Source organism: Lissotriton vulgaris, chromosome 1_1, assembly GCF_964263255.1.
Source record: "Lissotriton vulgaris chromosome 1_1, aLisVul1.2, whole genome shotgun sequence".
In the NCBI taxonomy this organism is placed as follows: Eukaryota; Metazoa; Chordata; class Amphibia; order Caudata; family Salamandridae; genus Lissotriton; species Lissotriton vulgaris.
In genome coordinates, this window is record NC_141685.1 from 552,582,297 (window position 1) to 552,596,081 (window position 13,785).

Consider the following 13,785-nt stretch of genomic DNA (forward strand, 5'->3'; position numbering starts at 1 on the left):
TAGGACTAATCCTAGCAGCACATGAAGGGCTCGCTTCTGCTCATGCAGGTGTTTTCGCCACACTATCGTTATTAAAACAAAGATACTGGTGGCCAGGCATTAGGAAACAGACCAGAAACTATGTCCTGGACTGTGAAATATGCCAAAAGATGAAATTCTCTACTGTGAAACGTCCTGCGCAGACACCCCTGTTAATCTCAGATAAACCACTAGCGTGGGTTTACCTGGACCTCTGCGGTCCCTTACAAAGGGATGGTAACTACGAATATATCATGGTAGCATTGGACACATGTTCAAGGTTCCTTTGGATGTGGCCTCAGCCCTAGGCTGACCCTCGAACTCTTATAAAAGATTTGCGAGTCTTTATAGGCACATACACAATAGGCACACTACACTCTGACCAGGGCCCTGCGTTTAGCTCTCGAGCTTACAAAGAAGCCATGGCCAGTTTGGGCGTTGAATTGCGATACTCTTCTCCATTCCATCCTGAGGGAAATTCTGTTGTGGAAAGAAAAAACTGGGACATAAAGCAGTCTATAACAGCTAGGGTATAAGGTTCAGGTGATGGGTGGGTCAAACATCTTATTGGGGTTCAACGTGCACTTAACAATTTGCCAAGAAGTTCTCTAGGTGGTGTCACTCCATATGAGGTCCTATTTGGGACAAGAATGTTGGTTCCGGATCTTGATTGTCATGGAACAGCAGTGGAAAATAAGAAATTTGATATCAAAGATCGTTTGGCTGTTTTACAGGATTTAAATGAACTAAGATCGAAACAAAGCAACGTGTTCCTGAAGCCAACCACCACTGGGGAAAAAGCAACCGTCCCAGCAAGGCCTGTCTGGATCCCAAAGCTTGGTGATCTAGTCATAGAAAAGATTGTGGACAAGAAGGAATTTGGGCCTTCATACAGACAACCAGTACCTGTCCTAGCAATCCACGGATCAAGGACAGTAATACTGCCGCCCTCTTGCTGGAAAAAAGGAGAACAGATTTGTGTCTATCGACCTAATCAAACCACACTATGTGGCCGATACTAAGCAGTAGGCCAAGTGGACTCCGACAATATAGCAGACGCACTCCTTTAGCTACAATCCAAGAGCTTCAAACTGAAAGACTCATCACCTTTGAAGATTCTACAGTGAGAAAAGAAGGACTAAGCAACAAAGCTATGGAACTCATTCCTCTTGGGACCCAAATAACAGTTCGCCCTGAAGCACCTGTCTACAATGAAGTAACAAGTGATAAAGTTCTTCCAGCGATTTCAACAAATCCGGATGCAATTCCAACCATTGACAGAACTGCCTCTGCTATTTCATTAACTTTGATATGTTTCCTGAGGATCCCAGCGAACCAGAAACAACGCCAGCAAATAGGACTTTCAGAGAACAAGCAACTGACTTTTTTCTTCGCCTGGAAAAAACGTATCTGGTTTCACCATGGATTGAACTTTAGATTGTTTGGGAATATTTTTCTTTCTACTTTAGTTAGCTCTGGTAATGACTCTGGGTATGCTGATAAATGAAAGATTTTAAAATGGACACAGCAAGTAAAAGAGTGAACTTACTTCTCCAGCCACACAAATCATCCCATCTTGAATAAAGAGACTTGTCAGCAGTAAACATCACAGCTATTCCTATACAAGATGGTATAGTTTGGGACAAAACAGTATATGACATTTTTGGAACGTCAGAGCTGTTGAAGATTCCACATTTATTCAAGATTTCGTTAAGTGACTTTGGGCCAGATGTAGGTAAAATCAAAATTGCGAGTCCTTAATAGCGAATTTTACCGATTCGCTATTAAGGACTCGCAAAATTGAATGTAGGTAGGAATCTCTAAAATATTAGCGAGTCCTTAATATTCCTTAATAACGAATTGCAAATTGAGATTTGTTAATAAGGAATACCTACCTATTCATTCCTATGGGCTAGGAGTCCCATAGGAATGAATGGGAAGACATTCACTATTTGCCATTCGCTATTAAAGAATCGCAAATAGCGTGAGCTATTTCAAGGGTGCCAGGGTGTCAAAAGGACACCCTCTTGCACCCCTGAAATTTGCATGTGTGCACATGTGGCGCTCATACATTCCCTAAGGGCATGATGTGTGCCCCATGGCACTTTAAAAAAAGAAAAAAGGTGGTTTTTTAAAGGAAATCGCTAATTAACACCAACTTGAAGTTGGTGGTAATTAGCGATTATTCATTGGACATAAATGAATATATATTCATATATGTCCAATATATATTCATCGGACAGCATTGTGTCTTCTGCCATAGACATCATGGAACAAGACTTGGTCATGTTGCAACATGGTCAGTCTCAATTACGTTCTATCATGCTATTAGGTTGGAGCCTACAAAACTTGCGTGCAGGCAATGGCCTTGGCGTTTAATCAACACTATGTCACTGTTTTCGGAATTCAATCTCACTGATAAACAGATCAAACTGGCACAAAGGGGAACAGACTATACGATGCTGAGCATTGAAAAACTGGAATAATTACCATTCACGTTGGCAGAGAAACCAGCTACTGAGTGGATAATACATGGCAAAATCACTCTGGCTGTTGCAATTTTCAATTTTCAGTATTGCATAAAACACATACCAGCAGGCAAATATGAAAGGTTGGGTAAAGAATACATCAAGACATTCTGGGATTCACCATACGCACACAGGTGTTGGAGTGGGGGCGTGAAGTGTTTCTTAGCGGTACTAACTGTGAAAACGAACTAAGCAGTTCTCTCCTTTGTCAGGGTATTAATTTACACGGGGCCTGCGATGGTTCCACTACAAACTTATCTTGTCTCCTGCAAGGCTCACCAGCTGCAGTGATTGATCCAATTTTTGGACAACTTTCAAACAGAAGTTACCTCATGTTGAACGATCACAGCTGCTGTGGCATGTTGCCAGGTACCCCATATCTAGTGATGGTTACATCCAGGGTCACTTGCTTTATGCAAGTATTGTTTCCACAAACCACGACAGCCAGGGAGTCACCTTTATGGCCTTCACTGAACAACTCTTCTATACAAATTGATACTCTAAGCAGAATGAAAGCCATTCTTTTGCAAAAAACTGTACCACTGACCTCGGCCAAAGAAACCTATGATCTACAAGTCGCAAGGACTTCTGCTGAGATACATGCTCTTTTGGATGCAAACTGCCCTATACATTTCTCAGAAATGCTCGGACGTATCTTAAACATGTCTGATACAAGCGGTATTGTACATGCATTTAAGAACATGTGTGCAGGTCTGTCAGCACCTTTTTAAGCAGTCCTCTGAATAATTCCAAAATTCATGCACTCTGTGTTTGGCGGACTGCCACTACTTTTTGGACTCGTTGCTGGGATCCTATTTTTGCTCCTACTGCTTCGATATGTCTAGTCAAATTACCAGCGACACCCAATTCACCGTGGAGAGAGCTCAGCTGGAGATGAAGTGTTGTGAGGGCATCGTTCAAATTTTGGGTTTACCTCGTCTACGAGAATTAAATACCACATGGTTTCTGTCATTCAGACCAATCTGGCAAGATTGCATCTTACCTGTTCTACGCTGCCTGCTTTGCGGTGAAGAATGCGTGCTAGACATCCGTCTAACACTCCCATCAGTCATGCCTACGGATGTCGATACTCTGCTGGACCCTGTAACGGCCCATGCTCTGTGTTGTGCCCAGCGGCTACCAATTCTGATGAAGGCACTCATTGAGATCTCACAGATGAAAATTGCAACTGCTGAGGTACGAGAGGAAACAATAGGAGCGCAGGTAACATCCAATACGTACATTGCTGATGCGACCAGTGTTGAAGGCGATAGTTCACATCTATGTGCAGTTAATCTTCTAAACAAGGTATTCCATCTTTCACCTACAACGGTAGATACATTTTTGTCTACAGAAATAGAAGATTTCATCTTTTCTCCAAGCCCTAACACTGACTTTTCATTTTGGCAGACAGTGTACTGAGAGACTCTGGATTTGACCTTCCTTTTTTTCAAAACAAGGGACTAACCTTGGAACTTTTTTCCTATGATTAATTTTTTTTTCTCCAAATTTTTATTTTTTATTTTTGGCTCAAGTAATCTGTTTATAGTAGAACTATTCATAGAGAACTGAATTCTTTTGGATACTTCCAGAGACAATATGTGACCTTGTCCACACCAATTGATTCATGTAATCTGACATGAAATGGTTTCAGCACTTTTTTCTTCTGTGTTTACAAGCCATTTCATAAATGTATATTTTCATGATTCATTCAGTTTAGCATTGAAATGTCAACATATGCTTAGAATGAAACATTACTTTGAAATGTACAGCACCAATGCATTTTTTATGCTTACAACCATTTCTAATGCGTTTTTTTACAATGTAGTTTGGACAAGTTTTTGGCACTTCGTGTGTAGATATGTTTTAGATATGTTTAACATGTTTAGGATTTAGTAATGTTGTTCATACGAAAGTGGAGTGGGTGTTGTGTGTCGATTTAGATAAAGTATATAGATTTCCTGATTTATGCCCTTATGTAGGTATAATTCACATTGCCCTTATTTAGGCATAGAAATCCAGCCCTTATTCAGGCATTGCTCATGCTAAACAAATACAGACATGGTTAACTACATCCGATCCTCTTCGTCACAACGAGTTCTTGGAAAACCAGACTCTTAAGCCTTTAGGACTTCCCCTTGCCTGGATATTGATTTCTCCAAGAACCCATTTATTATGCATGAACATCTATTTCTTAGGGGTTCATTCATGATTTTCTTATGCCCGACTTGTACGTCAATACTGGCATTCCTAAACACCTTCAAGGTATAAATATACCTTCACTTTCTATGGCAAGGCACGGTGCGGTTCGGCTACCTACTTGCATGACGCATCTCGCCACAGCAAGTCCCAAAGGAAGTCAAGTCCCCAACTGACGCACTGACCAGACGCTGTCATCCTCCTCGCCGAGAATCCAGCTCCAGTGTTTCTGACTCTCCTTGCGGGGATATGCAGCAGACTAGAACCTAGAGAAACTTTTGGCAATTCTTGGCACAACTAAACTAAACTAGACTATAGCCAAAACAGCACCTTCTTCTTCCCTCGAACTATTCTTAGGTTAGTTACACTAGGGTAGGATTATTTTAGAAGCACCAGTTGAGTATTTTAGCCTGTGGTATTTATGTATGTATTTTTATATATGTCATAGCTACAGACCATGCTATTGCAGTATTATTTTATCTTACTGCTAACGCTGTACGTTTTATACTTTGCATTCTGTCTTGCAATTGTAGCAGTTCATACCTCTTGCATGAGAAATAAGACTGTTCAATAAACCCTTTTATTGAAACGCCCGTCTCTCTTTCTGTGCAATTCTGTAGAAACGAAGCATGCACGATTGACTGAGTGAAACTGTAATCTATTGTTTCCACGACTATGAAGATATTGTTCCGATTCTAAGGTTGTCAGAAAGTCATCCCTTCTTGTTCATTCGAGAAGTTTCTAGTGACCTCTGGGTTAGCTGGCACACACAAGTAATTAGGTTTAACATGCTCGATAGAGGCATTCTGACCTCAGTCCTACGTTAAAACTATAGTGTATATTATTCCAATGCGCAGAGCCTATCAGGGATATAGGAACTACACTACAATACAGGTGTCGCCCTAGTCTCTGTCTTCCTAGAGGCCCACCCATTGCTCACACTTTGCCCACAGGTGTCCCATCAGGTATGGGGAGAGTATCACCAGTCTTGCATATTTGGGAGATCCCACATTTTCCCAGAGGACCCATAATCAGCCGTGCCTCCAATAGGCTACATTAAGGGATATTGTGGAGGGCCTCTCGGTAGTCGGTGAGGTCATGTCCGAGGTGCAAATATTGATAAAACTATGATTTGTGCATGTGGAACTCATTTTCAAGATCTTGAAAGGGCCTGATGTGGTCCTTAACCAGACATCAGGTAATTTGTTATCTTGAAATACTTCTATTTTTCAATGAGTGTCTTAGTCTTGATTTGTGCAGGTTCATTCTTGTAATTTCTAGTAAAAGAAAGATGTGCTACCCTAGAATTATTTCATAGTGTATTACTTGTGCCATGATCTGTCTGTATGTGCTTGAATGGGACTATGTACTACAGGCGGATTTGTGGCAGTGCTTCATCAGGTAGGTAAGTCTATCATTCTCTCCCATGATGTGTGTCTGAGTAAACTTCTCTGAACCTGCCTCCCCCTTATCTGCCCGTGTCTGAGTTGGACAGCTGACCAAGTGAAAATCGACTGAATGTTTGTCATCAGTACACACCGGTTGTGGATGAGAAAGTAGACATAGATGTGGGACTGGTAATCTTGGAGAATCCCTTCAGAATGACCTCTGTTCAGTTTTGCCTGTCGATCTATAAAAGTAATGTTCTGAAGAATAACGGTCTGATTACAGATTCGTCGGCCAAACCGCCGTACCGCCGCAGCATCGGTCCCAAGAAGACTGCCGCCGCAGCAGTCTCCTGGCCGCCGTTTTTTGATATTCCCGTTGGCCCAGTGGCTGTGTTTCTGACAGCATGGAATATGTTTTCATATGTGTTGATGCAGGTGTGTATATTTTGACTACACAATTTTTAAATGTACACATATGCTTGATGCATGCGAAAAAATAGCTACTATGAGTACTTTCACATTGCTGGAGCCTGGGTTATACGTGCCCAGTTCAGTCAATGGGTAAATAGTGAGAAACAGGCTTACCAGGATTTCAGTGCCAACAGGGTCGTTTTCTTCGGGTTCAAGATGCTACTGTGAAGGGGGGTCCCTGGAGGAAGGGATCCACATGGGAGTTTGAAGGAAAGAAAAAGAAAAGGGTGAGTATGCACCCCAGTTACTTCAATCCCATAGACTCAAAGCCGATGGTCTTCCTGCCATGGTTGGTTTGCGAAATTGCAAACTGATAATTCTGATGCAGGGAACTCTTTACCACCCTATGGCAGCTGCTTTCCTTCTACCCCTGAAGCGGCAGTCTCCTAATGGGTGTCGGTGTTGAATGTTCTCCTGTGGTCTTTAGATCGACAGACTGCCAACATCATAATTCAGCGGTCAGACCGCCAACTGCCCGGCGGTACGTCCGACACCGACATGCCGGCGGTCCCAAGACCGCCAAACTCGTAATCAGGCCCCAAATTCCAAATCTTTGAATGGAGTTTTCAGGCACTGTATCTTTTGTGGAGTGAATGGTAACTCATACTACCTGCTCTAAGAGGTACATATGATTCATATTTAAATGCTCAGATCATAAAACAAACAGTTGGGTATGAGTTAGAGTACTTGTAGTATAGTGTGGTCCTTGTGAAAACATGCGTTACCGAACAGAGGAAATAGTCATAATGTACGGTTTTTCAACACGAAGTATCGGGTTAGAAGATTCCAATTCCGGTATTTAGAAATAATTTATTTGATTTAAGTTTCAAAATCAACTGAAAGGTCAAAAAGGAACAATTCATGCCTTTAATCAATCAATCAATCAATCATGGTTTTGTAAAACGCACTACTCACCCGTGAGGGTCTCAAGGCATTGGGGGTGGGTATGATCAGCTCAGTTGGGGTCATTCGAAGAACCAGGTGGTGAGGTCCTTCCTGAATTGGTTCAGTGTCGGGCTCCATCGGAGGTGAAGGGGGAGTTTTTTCCAAGTCTTGGCTGCGAGGCAGGAGGAGGATCTTCCACCTGCTCTGGTCCTGCAGAAGCGTGGACGGTGATTTGGGAGTGGTCGGCTGAGTGGAGGTTTCTCTTGGGGGCATGAAAGGAGATTCAGTCATTGAGGTATTGCGGCTCAGTGTTGTGTAGGGCCTTGTATGCGTGTGTGAGCAGCTTGAAAGTTATTCTTCATTTGACGGGGAGCCAGTGGAGGTCATGGAGGTGTTGGGTGATGTGATTGTGCCGTGGGATATCGAGGAAGGCTGCGGCGTTCAGGATGGTCTGGAGTTTGCGGATGAGTTTTTTGTTGATTCCAGCGCAGAGGGCGTTGCCGTAATCCATTATGCTGGTGTTGAGTGCATGAGTGACTGGAGTCGGTGGATCCACTTGAACATCTAGCGTAGTATGCGTAGGGTGTTAAAGCATGCGGAGGCGACAGCGTTGATCTAGCAATTCATGATGAGTCCAGTTTGATGCAGAGGTTGCGTGCATGGTCCGTTTGGGTGGGTGGGTTTCCGAGGGCAGGGGGCCACCATGCAGAAGGGGTGGAGCCAAGGATGAGGACTTCTGTTTTATCTGTGTTGAGTTTCAGGCAGCTGTTCCTCAACCAGTTCGCGATGGCTTTCATCCCTTTTTGGAAATTGTGCCTGGTGATGTCAGGTTCCTTGGTGAGGGAGAGGATGAGCTGGGTGTCTTCGGCCTAGGAGACGATGTTGAGCCTGTGGTTTCTAACGATTGTTGTGAAGGGGGCCATGTAGACATTGAAGAGTGTGGGGCTGAGGGAGGATACTTGGGGTACTACACATCTGATCTCTCGGATCTGAGAGGAAAGGCGGGAGTCCTATTCTCTGTGTTCTACCTGAGGGGAATGATCGTAGCCAGTGCCTTTAGTGGATGTGAAAAAAACTGAATGTAAATTGAAATGTCACAGCGCTTCATAATTTTTAAAAAATATCTTTCAATCTAAGGTAATTCTTTTTGGAGGCCCTAAAGAATACGGACTTTGTATTCTCTTTGTGATAAACATTTTGCAGTATAATGAAGATTAAACGTAGGATTTTATTTGTGCTTTCTACTAGATCCTGTACACCGATAGAAACTTTGTGATTTGTGCCCCTACTGGGTCTGGGAAAACTGTGATATTTGAACTAGCAATTACTCGGTTATTAATGGAAATTCAGCCACCTTGGACAAATGTAAAGGTCGTTTACAGTAAGTACCAGAAAAGGTCACACTTGCTATAAAATATGTGTTAGCACACTGTTTTTGTTAGGAGATAAATTCATGACAGTAACTGGAAAGTGTATGTTGCCTACTATACAATGAACAAAATTGCAGAACGATTGTGTTTTAAGTCCTTAGCGGCTGAGGCTTTCTTCACTTCCGAGCTGAGCCCTTTTATTGCTGTTTAGGGAACTTTGTGTTTATGCCTGTGTAGGAGGGTGGATACCTGACTATGGTTGCCCCCAACTTTTTGCCCGGTGTTTTGCTGGTTTTCCGACTTAGTTGACCTGGGACCCTGCTATTCAGGGCCCCAGGCCTACTGCTCTCTCTGTAAAATGGATTCTATGTACCTTAGGTGCATTTACCAATTGGTACTGGGCCACCTTATCAGACCCTGTAACTCAGGGCATAGGTGTACCCAGGGCCTACCAGGGGCTGCAGCATGTATTATGCCACCCCTGGCTGGCCATCTAAATCTGACACAACTGGCTGCACGACAGCTGGGGCAAAGTGGTGTAATCACCCTTTGCTGTAGATATAGTATACCTATATCTAACCCTAAAATGGACACATGTATTCCTATCAGTCACTCCTATGGCAGGACTTGACAATCCTGAAGGCAGAGTGCTTGGAATTATGTGAGATGGTTGTGAGAAGTTGGCCTGATATATAATGTTCACTATTCTAGTGAGCACTTTGTATCAGTCCAAACAACCCTTATTGATGATTGGTTGTAAGTCAACCTTATAGACCAGCTGTCCTAGTAGCATGGATACGAGCAGTCTTCGGGCTAAACTCTAGAGGGCGTGTTAAGCCAGCTGTTATACCATCACATATACCCCTTGAACACCAAGTGAAAGGACACCACACAAGTGTTATGAAAATAAACAGTTTATTTATTTAGATCACAACAGCCCTGTACTCTTTATGAGGACAGGGTACTAAGCACACAACAAAACTCTTACGAAAATACTATAAGTTGCACAATTTACACAAATGCCCGAGGGGCACGAAAAACCATATACTCTAGAAGTGGAATGCGAAATTACTAACAGGTAAGTACTAATCTCATAGGGTTTGGATTCGCTAGGACTGGACTACTGAACCTTCAGGTTACTAGCAGGAGGCCTAGGGGACTCGGGTGCAGAGTGTGCGCTCTCACGCGGGATGCGGGACAAAGTCTATGGATGCTAGGTTTCATAAAGTTAGTGATATCGGACGAATCCGACTAGGTAGAGCTGAAACGAAAAAGGATCTGGACCCTGGGATAGCCAAGCTATGCTGGAGCACCGAAATGCTGAGTTTACCCAGCCCAGGGGCTGCGGATGCATAGGTCTGGAAAGACATCGGGAATCCTCGTTGCAGTCTATGGAGCCTGAAAGAAGAAGTTGCTGGCAGGCGACCAATGAAGAGATTCTGATGGATCCAAGCCTGAATCGGAGATGGAAGACACCTGTAAGCCGAGGGGACCAAGTTCTGAATCACTAGCCAGTGATTAGATGGGCACCAGGATGGCACCGGATGGAGTCACCTCGACCAGGTGAGTTGGCGACGCTGGGCTCTGCAGTCTCACGGACCAGGAGGTGTTGTCGGCGACCAGGATGGAGGCGCGAGCTGTCCCACGATGGTATCTGCTGTCGACGTCGCTGGACCCAGGATTGGGGCAACAAGTCTTGGCAAATGCAAGCCCACGCGGTGGACTCAAAATGGCGCCTGGAGTGGACCAGGAGGGTCCGGGGTGCTCCTCTGTTGGAGGGTAGCAAGGGCCAGTCGGGAGCAACCAGACCAGCAGTGTTGATGTCGTCGTTCGTCGTCGGGAAGGCCACAAGCCAGCGGGCTAGTAGCCAGACAACGCGGTGAGCAGCAAAGAGCAGAAGGGCCCCACGCAGATCTGGTAGATGCTGGAGGGCTGAACTTCGGTGCTGGAGCTGCTCAGGGTTGGGGCTTCTCGGACCCCAAAGCACTCACTCGAGGGTCCCTCGGCGGTTGTGCTGGGCAATAGTCGTGCAGTCTTGAAGATGGCCGGTCGCTCGAGGTCTCGTCGCACCCACAGATCTCAGCTGAGCTGACGATGTGGGTAGAGGTCAGAGGTGCCAGGGAAGCCGGGTCTCGTCGTGCTGGTCAGTCGGATTCCGGAGGAAGGACGTGCAGCAAACCGCAGTGTTCTTGGATGGTGCCTGCGGGTGCAGGGTGACTACTCCTTAGTCACAAGGGAGAAATCTTGAGAAGAAGTCGAGAGTTCCTTTCGTAGAAAGTAGTTTCAGGATTCAAAGATGATCTAATTTGGAAGGGGGCCCGCTCCTATCTTTATACTAGTAAAAGGGGCTGGCACGTGACTAGGTCCTGCCCATGGGTGGGACCAGGAAGGGGGGTGGTTACACCCCTCTCCCATGCCAGACTTTCCTCAGCACAGGGGCTGGTGTGCCGCTGGAACTGGTTCTAGCCGGCCTACGCATTGTGAGCACTGGGGTGCCACTTGCAGTCACCTTCCTCTAAAGCCCTGCCTACCCAGGATACACAAAACCCTGTCTGGGATGGTGCTAGCACCGCCCCTGACAGGAAACCCTTTGTCCAAGCCTCCCTCGCTGGAAGGACTCCCAGCAGCAGGAGGACAGACTTGTGTCTGTGGTGGCAGCATCTATTTTGTGATGCTGAGGCTTGAGTTAACTTTAACCGGGGTTCACAGTTACATACATGTTGTGTCCCTCTAGAAGGGTGGAATGCTAACCCCGTCGCCAGAATTGGCGAGGGGTTAGTATTCCAATTCGTATGACACCTTACTCAACATGTTTTGATAAAGCGATACCAGAGTTAGCATATAACCGCGAGGATTATAATGCACTTTAGAGTATATGGTACGCGTTATCATGGAACAGCTATTAGGACTTGGTTCCTCAAGCTGCAAACGGGCTCAGCTCATGCCAGAGCAACATCTCACACGATTCCAAGCACTCTGCCTTCAGGATTGTCAAGGCCTGCCATAGGAGTGACTGATAAAAATACGGGTGTCCATTTTAGGGTTAGATATAGGTATACTACATCTAAAGCAAAGGGTGATTACACCACCTTGCCCCAGCTGTCGTGCAGCCAGTTGTGTCAGATTTAGATGGCCAGCCAGGGGTGGCATAATACATGCTGCAGCCCCTGGTAGGCCCTGGGTACACCTATGCCCTGAGTTACAGGGTCTGATAAGGTGGCCCAGTACCAATTGGATAATGCACCTAAGGTACACGTGTCAATTTAGTGAGAGAACAGCAAGGCTGTGGGTCTGATTAGCAGGCCCACAGCCAGAGAAGTCGTAAACCAGTGAAGCAAAAAGCAAAAATCTGGGGTGATCATAGGATTGCAGACCCTACTCTCCTACATGACCCCCCCCCCCAAACTTTGGGACAATAAACTAACCTTGACCAGGTGAGTCTTCTTGCTCTAAGTGGAAATACCTGGAGAGCCCATCTGCATTGCCATGATCAGTGCCAGGTCTATGCTCCACTGTAAGATCCATCCCCTGTAGGGAAATGGACCACCTAAGCAGTTTGGGGTTTTCACCCTTCATCTGATTTAGCCACAAGAGGGGCTTATGGTCGGTCTGAATCTTGAAATGAGTGCCAAACAAGTATGGCCTCAGTTTCTTCAGGGCCCAAACCACAGCAAAGGCCTCCCTCTCAATGGCTGACCAATTTTTCTCTCTGGGGGTCAGCCTTCTGCTTATAAAAGCAATGGGCTGGCCATGACCATCAAAATTCAGCTGAGATAGAACAGCTCCCACACCCAACTCAGAAGCATCTGTTTGGACAATGAATGGTTTGGAGTAGTCTGGACTCTTTAGGATAGGTGCTGTGCACATGGCCTGCTTTAGGTCATCGAATGCTTTTTGACAGCCTGCAGTCCACTGAACTTTCTTTGGTATCTTTTTACTTGTCAGTTCATTAAGTGGAGTCACAATTGATCCATAATTTCTGACAAATTTCCAATAGTAACCAGTCAGGCCCAAGAAAGCTCGAACCTGAGTCTGGGTGGTTGGAGGAGCCCAATCCTTGATGGATTGTATCTTGCTCTCCAGTGGCTGAACCTGGCCTCCACCTACAAGGTGGCCCAGGTATACAACCTGTGTCTGCCCTATCTGGCACTTTGTGGCCTTGATAGTGAGACCTGCTGCTTGCAGTGCTTCTAACACTTTCCTCAGGTGGACCAGGTGATCCTCCCAGGTGGAACTAAAGACAGCTATATCATCAAGATATGCTGCACAGAAGTCATGCAGCCCAGTGAGAACTTGATTCACCAGCCTTTTAAAGGTGGCAGGTGCATTTTTCAAACCAAAGGGCATTACCACAAATTGATAATGCCCACCAGGGGTAGAAAATGCTGTCTTGGGCTTGGCATCCTCAGCTAACCTGATTTGCCAATACCCAGCTGTCAGGTCAAATGTACTTAAGTAGTTGGCAGAAGCCAATCTATCTATAAGTTCATCTGCCCTTGGTATTGGGTGGGCATCAGTCTTAGTGACTGCATTGAGGCCTCTGTAGTCTACGCAAAACCTCATCTCTTTCTTACCACCCTGGGTGTGAGGCTTTGGCACTAGAACTACTGGACTAGCCCAAGGGCTATCTGAGGGCTCAATGACTCCCAGCTCCAACATTTTCTGCACTTCTGTCTTAATGCAGTCTCTAACATGATCAGGCTGCCTGTAGATTTTACTCTTGACTGGCAGGCTGTCACCAGTGTCAACCTCATGGGTACACCAATTGGTTTGACTGGGTTTCAGAGGGAACATATGTCTGAAGGATTGAAGAACTTGTTTGCAATCCTTCTGTTGATGGTCAGAGAGGCTGCCACAAAAGACAACACCATCTACTGATCCATCATCAGGATTCTGAGTGAGCAGGTCTGGGAGAGGGTCACTCTC

At 45.3% G+C, this 13,785-nt stretch overlaps 1 protein-coding gene across 1 annotated transcript in view; it reads left to right on the plus strand.

Moving 5' to 3' along the window:
- Window positions 1–13,785, plus strand: part of HFM1 (helicase for meiosis 1) — a 2,890,879-nt gene that overhangs the window by 573,367 nt on the left and 2,303,727 nt on the right. The window contains exon 7 of the mRNA XM_086925623.1: window positions 8,738–8,870. Coding sequence (XP_086781749.1) covers window positions 8,738–8,870 — 133 coding nt within the window. The remainder of the gene's footprint in view (window positions 1–8,737; window positions 8,871–13,785) is intronic.